The sequence below is a fragment of the Physeter macrocephalus genome, chromosome 4, assembly GCF_002837175.3.
Source record: "Physeter macrocephalus isolate SW-GA chromosome 4, ASM283717v5, whole genome shotgun sequence".
NCBI lineage: Eukaryota > Metazoa > Chordata > Mammalia > Artiodactyla > Physeteridae > Physeter > Physeter macrocephalus.
The window spans coordinates 95,593,948-95,602,523 of NC_041217.1; the positions used below are offsets into that span (position 1 = coordinate 95,593,948).

Genomic DNA, 8,576 nt, shown 5'->3' on the forward strand with positions numbered 1-8,576 from the left:
TTCTTTTTATGGCTGAGTAATATTCCATTGTATATATGTACCACAACTTCTTTATCCATTCATCTGTCATTGGACATTAAGGTTGTTTTCATGTCCTGGCTATTGTAAATAGTGCTGCAATGAACACTGGGGTGCATGTGTCCTTTTGAGTTATGGTTTTCTCAGGGTATATGCCCAGTAGTGGGATTGCTGAGTCATATGGTAGTTCTATTTTTAGTTTTTTAAGAACCTTCCATACTGTTCTCCACAGTGGCTGTATCAATTTACATTCCCACCAATAGCGCAAGAGGGTTCCTCTTCTCCACACCCTCTTCAGCATTTATTATTTGTAGATTTTTTGATGATAGCCATTCTGACTGGTGTGAGGTGATACCTCATCGTAGTTTTGATTTGCATTTCTCTAATCATTAGTGATGCTGAGCATCCTTTCATGTGCCCCTTGGCCATCTACATGTCCTCCTTGGAAAGATGTCTCTTTAGGTCTTCTGCCCATTTTTGGATTGGGTTGCTTGTTTTTTTGATATTGAGCTCCATGAACTGCTTATATATTCTGGAGATTAATCCTTTGTCTGTTGCTTCATTTGCAAATATTTTCTCCCATTCTGAGGGTTGTCTTTTTGTCTTGTTTATGGTTTCCTTTGCTGTGCAAAAGCTTTTAAGTTTAATTAGGTCCCATTTGTTTGTTTTTATTTTCATTACTCTAGGAGGTAGATCCAAAAAGATAGTGCTGGGATTTATGTCAAAGAGTGTTCTGCCTATGTTTTCCTCTAAGAGTTTTATATAGCACCACTTATTGAAGAGGCTGTCTTTTCTCCATTGCATGTTCTTGCCTCCTTTGTCATAAATTAGGTGACCATGTGTGCGTGGGTTTATCTCTGGGCTTTCTATCCTGTACCACTGATCTATATTTCTGTTTTTGTGCCAGTACCACACTGTCTTGATTACTGTAGCTTTTTAGTATAGTTTGAAGTCAGGGAGCCTGATTCCTCCAGCTCCATTTTTCTTTCTCAAGATTGCTTTGGCTATTCTGTGTCTTTTGTGTTTCCATACAAAATGTAAAGTTTTTTGTCCTAATTCTGTGAAAAATGCCATTGGTAATTTGATAGGAATTGCACTGAATCTATAGATTGCTTTGAATAGTATAGTCATTTTCACAATGTTGATTCTTCCAGTCCAGGAGCATGGTATATCTCTCCATCTGTTTATGTCATCTTTGATTTCTTTCATCAGCGTTTTATAGTTTTTTGAGTACAGGTCTTTTGCCTCCTTAGGTAGGTTTATTGCTAGGTATTTTATTCCTTTTGATGAGATGGTAAATGAGATTGTTTCCTTACTTTCTTCCAAGACTGAACCAGGAAGAATTAGAAAATATTAGCAGACCTATCACAAGTAATGAAATTGAAACTGTAATTAAAAATCTTCCAACAAACAGAAGTCCAGGACCAGACGGATTCACAGGTGAATTCTATCAAACATTTACAGAAGAGCTAACACTTATCCTTCTCAAACTCTTCCAAAAAATTGCAGAGGAAGGAACACTCCCAAATTCATGCTATGTGGCCACCATCACCCTGATAGCAAAACCAGACAAAGGTATCACACAAAAAAGAAAATTACATTGATGAACATAGATGCAAAAATCCTCAACAAAATACAGCAAACAGAATCCTACAACACATTATAAGGATCATACACCATGATCCAGTGGGATTTGACCCAGGAATGCAAGAATTCTTCAATATATGCAAATCAATCAATGTGATGCACCATATTAACAAACTGAAGAATAAAAACCATATGATCATCTCAATGGAGGCAGAAAAAGCTTTTGACAAAATTCAACACCCATTTATGATAAAAACTCTCCAGAAAGTGGGCACAGAGGGAACCTACCTCAACATAATAAAGACCATTTATGACAAACCCAAAGCAAATATCATTCTCAATGGTGAAAAACTGAAAGCATTTCCACTAAGATCAGGAACAAGACAAGGATGTCCACTCTTGCCGCTCTTATTCAACATAGTTTTGGAAGTCCTAACCTTGGCAATCAAAGAAAAATAAAAGGAATAGAAATTGGAAAAGAAGAAGTAAAACTGTCACTATTCACCGATGACATGATATATACATAGTATACATAGAAAATCCTAAAGATGCCACCAGAAAACTACTAGAACTAATAAATGAATTTGGTAAGGTTGCAGGATACAAAATTAATGCACAGAAATCTCTGGCATTCCTATGCACTAACAATGAAAGGTCAGAAAGAGAAATTAAGGAAACAATCTTCTACACATCTTTATGTAAAAATATTTTTCTTTTTAAACTTATGCCATCTGTCCTACTAGTTCTCACTTGGGAAGCATCTGGAAATGTATGGGGATATTTTGTTCTCAAAATGACTGAGAGGTGCTATTGGGAGACAATTATCTACAGGTCTCTCAATTTTCTGCAAGTCTTATAAGCAAAGGCACTGACCCCCCTCTATTCCAGATTATCTTTGCAAGGACATTTGTATACCAAGCAATCTTGGAAGATAGAAATAGTGTCTCCTAGAGCAGTGGCAGGCCTGCTTATTGTACAAAACAATAAAGAAATGTCTACTTATGGAACAAAGGTGAGGCAGGTTTCCTTACTGCTCATTTAAAAAGATGTATTTCCTAAGCTTGGCCTTCTTCAGCTATGACACAAGCTGTGGACAAACATGTGCAGCATCCACCAAGACCACTTCAACTTGAGGGAACTTAGGGAACAAAGGGAGTTGATGCAGACAAGAAGCTCACATTGCTTGCTGTGCAGTGAGTAATAAAGCCCTTTGTCTCTGACCCAGGAGTCTCATATCTTCTTCCAGCATTCACAATCCTATGGTAGGCTAACTTGTTAGCTTGAAAATAAGATGAAATTTCAAATCCTTCATACTTCTTGACAAGGGCCTTTGTCATTTGCCACTCAGAAGCCAGGAATTCTAAAAACATGGATGTTCTGAAGTGCACACAGGACAGGACTGTCCCACTCGAAATGCCAAAAGCCCCCACTGAGAAACACTGGGCTGTTAAACATCTTCTAAATCTCCCAGCAGTTGTCAACTATCAATCTGTTGGTCATTATCCAATATTCATTAGGAACTTTGACACCAAGCTGTTCTTTCCACTAAGTTCAGCCAATTTGACTATGTTTTCAAGCCATCCAACAAACAGCTCTGCTTGACCTTTTTAATTCTAAATGACCTTTGCTCCACTTTGGTAAACTACTTTCAGGGACCCTCTAGATTCTGGCGTTACTATGAACCATTTAACCTCTGAAAACTTAAACTTCATTAGCCCATTCTCTGACTATAACTTTGTACTATGTTAGTACAAAGTATAGTGATTCTCTTGTTCCTAATCATATTCTTTCACCTTTTAAAGACCTCTATTTTTTCTCAGCTAATTTCTGGCTTCCCTTTCATGCCACCCAGTCTGGACACTCAGCACCATTGTTATCATTATCTTTCACAATCTGGTTCTCTGTCAAACCCACCCTTACAAAACCTAATGCCTGCATTAATATGACTTTTAACTCCCAATAGTTTGAAAGTTAAAACTGCTGAACGCTGCTGAAGCAAAGCTCCTCGGTCATTTGGACTGGTGCCAGTTCAAATTCAGTATCTCCATCAGTCTGACTCTCAAAGATGCCTAGCAATTATTCTGCATAACTCTAATTCTAAACTTTTACCTCTCTCCTCAAATCTCCTACTATACCATCACCTCCCTTAATCACCTTATCTCTTACTTCAGCAAGGAAGTGTAGCTGTCAAATGACATCTTTCTCAATTAACCTCCTGTCAGCTCAAATTTGCCTGAACTGATATCCATCTTATACTACTTCCCATCTACGTAAGTGGAAGAGCTATTTCTTCCCCTATTTCTTCCCTTCGACCTCTGTTTTGTACCCTATTTCTGTCTGCTTCCTGGGGAGCCTCACACTATCAGTGATGCCCTCTTCTGTTTTCAATTTCTTCTTCTCTACTGGCTCATTACTCTAAGCATACAAATAAAACTCTTTTCTCCCATTCTATCTATCTATCTATCTATCTATCTATCTATCTATCTATCATTTATTACATTCATTTTTTGGCCACACTGCACGTCACATGGTATCTTAGTTAGCCGACCAGGGATCGAACCCATGCCCCCTGTATTAGAAGCGTGGAGTCTTAACCACTGGGCTGCCAGGGAAGTCCCTCCCATTTTAAAACACACTCCTTCTGTCCTACCTTCCTCTCTGACTGCTACTCTACCTCTCAAGTTCCATTCATAGACTAGTTTCTTAAAAGAATAGTTGACACTTAAGATTTCTACTGCCTTGTCTTCCACTTACTCATATATCATTTCAGTCTGATTTCTGCCCACTCCACTCTATTTAACATGCATTTTGCTAAACTCTTTGATCTTTAACAACTGCCATATTGCCAACCCAATGGATTCTTCTCTGTCCCTACCTTACTTGACTCCACTGTGATGCTAGACACAGCTGATCACTCATTTCTTTCTGAAATTCTCCTTCCCCTGGCTTCCCATATACCATGCTTCTCTGTTTTTTTCTCTTTCTTACCTCTCCAGCCATCCCTTGTCAATATTTTTCTATGGTTCCTACTAGCAGCTCACCTTTTAGGTGTCAGTGTCACCTAGAGCTCTGTCCTTGGTCTCATGCTCTAATTCCTGCCTACCTCTCATCTTCTATTCAGCTCTCCCCTTGTATTTCATACTTGTCATGTGAGTTACCCATGTTTTCTTCCTTGTCTGGATGACCCTCCTTTGACCTTTAGGTCTCATCTCATGACATTCCTTCAGAAAAGCTTCCCTGACTCCTTTCCCATCTCTCTAAACCCCTATATCCTCCCCCAAAAGGGTTAGGCTCTTCTCTTTTATTCTTCCATAGCACTCTGTACTTAATCTATTTTAACACATATAATATTGTATTCTCTATCCCTTCCACTAGATTGTCATGTTAATTTAAGCAGGGTGCTTGGTACAATGTCTGGCATAAGTGCTCAATTAATATCTATTGAATAAACAAGTCTCCCAACTTCCCCCCAGTTCTAACTAATCTCTTACCCTGGGTAACTTAAAAATCCAAAGCTTCACCTATGATCTGTATGTATTTGACTTCTGAATCTTTATTACTCGCCCAACCTCTCTACTGAGTTTCAGACTCACATATCCAACTCCGAATTTCCAGTCAGTCAGCAAGTTTTGTTGATTCTGCTACCTAAATAATTCTTGCATTTATCTATATTCTTTCCATCCTCTTTAATTCAGTCTCTTATCATGTCCTACCTGGATTGCAGCAATGCCCCCCTAACTAGACCTTCTGATTGCAAGCCATCCTACCACATTGCTCTAAGAGAAAGTTTTCTAAGAGATAAATCTGACCCCACCATTTCCTTGCTTGCAATCTTTCAATGGTTCCCCGTATCTTTTAGAATAAGTACAAGTTCCTTGAAAACCTCAAGTGGTTTCTCAATTTCTGCCTCTGCACATATAGTTCTTTCCACTTAGAAAGATTCTTCTTTCTTTTCTTTGCCAAATCAAGACTTAGCTCAAGTGTTATTCCCTCTGGGAAGCCTTTCTTGACCACTTGGATTTAATTTTAATGCAAGTATGTGCTCTTATCCCATGTGTACTTACTTCTTTCATTGAACTTATTAAATAATGCCCATTATTTACAAGTTACTTACCAGTCTCAAATAAGTTCCATGAAGGCTGGGATCATATTTTATTGAAATGAATTTAGTAGGCACTAAGTAAATATTTTTGAATAAATAAACTGTGGAATTATTCTCTGAATACCACTCTTCTTGCATAAAATTCTATTATCTCAATTAGGAGTCTAAGTGGATTCACAATCTGATGTCCTATATACACTCAAATGTATTTGCCATATTTAAGCCTCCTGAGGCAAGAGCCTTGTTAAAAATTCACATTTGTAATCTACTAAGTATATATAAACATTACATACCACACATTTCACCATTCAGTTTTACTGATCAAACACTTACAGGTTTTGGCCTCTCTCTTGAGTTACATTTTTTCAAATGTTTTGCTAGTTGATCTTCATATACTGTGCTAAATTTAAAGAGAAAATTATTTAAAATAAGACTGTGATAATCACTGTTTCCAGCACAGAAAAATCCTTCTCTGACCCATACTTACTGTTTTGGATCTAAAGGACACAGGATTCTTTTCCGAGCATTTTCTTCCTAATTAAAAAAAAAAAAAAGGACATATTTATTTGAATAAAATATCAAGTTCACTGCTTACAGATACTAGATACAAGCTTCAGTGTAATCATAAGCTTATGCTATCCCAAAACAAGGTAAGGAAACCTTAAAAGGACATTAACAAAACACTGGCAAAATCAGGTCATAGAGTTTAACAACAAAAATCTCCAGTGTCATGTGATATCACCTCATAGCTGTCAGAATGGCTATCATCAAAAAGAACACAAATAACAAATGTTGACAAGAATGTGGAGAAAAGGGAACCCTCCTACACTGTTGGTGGGAATGTAAATTGGTGCAGCGGAAAACAGTAGGGAGGTATCTCAAAAAACTAAAAATAGAACTACCTTATGACCCAGCAATTCCATTCCTGGGTACATATCCAAAAAAACCAAAAACACTAATTTGAAAAGATACATGTACCCCAATGCTCAAGGCAGCATTATTTACAATTGCCAAGATATGGAAGCAACCTAAGTGTCCATCAACAGATGACTAGATCAAGATGTGGTATATATATATATACAAACACACACACACACACACACACACACACACACATACATACAGTGGAATATTATTCAGCCATAAAAAGAATGAAATTCTGCCATTTGCAACAAAATGGATAGACTTGGAGGGTTTTATAGTAAGTGAAATAAGTCAGACAGGGAAGACAAATACTGTAGGATATCACTTATATGTGGAATCTAAAAAAATAGAACAAACTGGTTAATATAATAAAAAAAGAAACGGACTCACAGATATAGAGAACAAACTACTGGTTACCAGCGGGGAGAGACCAGCGGGGAGAGGGAAGCGGGGAGGGGCAGTACAGGGGTAGAGGATTAAGAGGTACAAACTGCTATGTATAAAATAAATAAGCTACAAAGATATATTGTACAACACAGGGAATATAGCCAATATTTTATAATCATTATAAATGGAATATAACCTTTAAAAATTGTGAATCACTGTATTGTACACCTGTAACATATAACACTGTACATCAACTATACTTTAATAAAAAAAAAAACCTTTGGTGTAGCTCGTTTATGTATATCTGAACAAATACTGCTTTGGAAAACAAGGGTCTATAGCTTCAGACAGGTTATAGAAAAGGCCTACATATGGAATTTTGAATCTATGACAGCACTGACTATAATATTCACTATTATTTTAGGTACTACGAAGAAAGGAAAAATGTTGCCAATTTAAATTATAACATGTCATTGATTTTAAGAAGCATTCTGATTTCAGAGATGTTAAAATGTGAAAAAAAAAGTATCTCAGAAAACAAAAAAAAAAACAAAAGACAGATCTTCCTCAACTTATGATAGAATTACAATCTGATATATCTTAAGTCAATAATGCATTTAATACACCTAACCTACTGAACATCGTAGCATAGCCTAGTCTATCTTAAATGTGATCAGAACACTTACATTAGACTACAGTTGGGAAAAATGATCTAACAGCCTATTTCATAATAAAGTGTTGAATATCTCATGTAATTTATTGAATACTGTATTGAAAGTGAAAAACAGATGGTTGTATGGGTACAGAATGGTAGTAAGCATATTAGTTGTTTACCCTCATGATAGCGTGGCTGACTTGAAGCCCTGGCTCCCTGCTACTGCCCAGCAGTGCATATCGCTAGCCCCGGAAAAGATGAAAATTCAAAATTCAAAGTACGCTCTCTACTGAATGCCTATCACTTTTGCAACATCATAAATCCAAAAAAATCGTAAGTTGAACCATTCATTGTAAGTTGGGGACTGTCTATATGGTATTTTAACCATTTGGTATGTGGCCCTACTCTACTAGCTTTGCAACTTTTTAGTATAGAAGAGTTACATCCTGTTCGTTTCTAAGTTACATGGATTTAACTACATATACTCGGGGGAAAAAAAAGGAATTAATAGTGTTGGCAAGTCTACCTAACATTGATATGAATCTGTATATAACAGGATAGCATAACAGTTAAAACCAAAGGTCAGCCAGACTACCTAGGTATGATTTCCAGTTCTATCTATCAGGCTCCTAACTATCAGCTCCTAACTCTACGATCTGAGGTAGTCTTACTGCCTCATCTGAAAGATAAGAATAATATATCTTACCTCCTAAGGGTTGTAAAAATTAAGTGAGCCAATAGATTAAAAAAAAAAAACAAGGGGCTTCCCTGGTGGCGCAGCGGTTGCGCGTCCGCCTGCCGATACAGGGGAACCGGGTTCGCGCCCCGGTCTGGGAGGATCCCACATGCCGCGGAGCGGCTGGGCCCGTGAGCCATGGCCGCTGAGCCTGCGCGTCCGGAGCC

The 8,576-nt window shown here is 37.5% G+C and overlaps 1 protein-coding gene across 6 annotated transcripts in view; it reads right to left on the reverse strand.

The window, feature by feature from the left end:
• TRMT13 (tRNA methyltransferase 13 homolog) overlaps positions 1 to 8,576 on the reverse strand; it is a 24,181-nt gene that overhangs the window by 13,360 nt on the left and 2,245 nt on the right. For all 6 annotated transcript variants that reach the window (XM_007122323.4, XM_007122324.4, XM_028489085.2 and 3 more), the window contains exons 2-3: positions 6,195 to 6,241; positions 6,041 to 6,107 (exon numbers count right to left, since the gene is read on the reverse strand). In XM_007122323.4, coding sequence (XP_007122385.1) covers positions 6,041 to 6,107; positions 6,195 to 6,241 — 114 coding nt within the window. The remainder of the gene's footprint in view (positions 1 to 6,040; positions 6,108 to 6,194; positions 6,242 to 8,576) is intronic.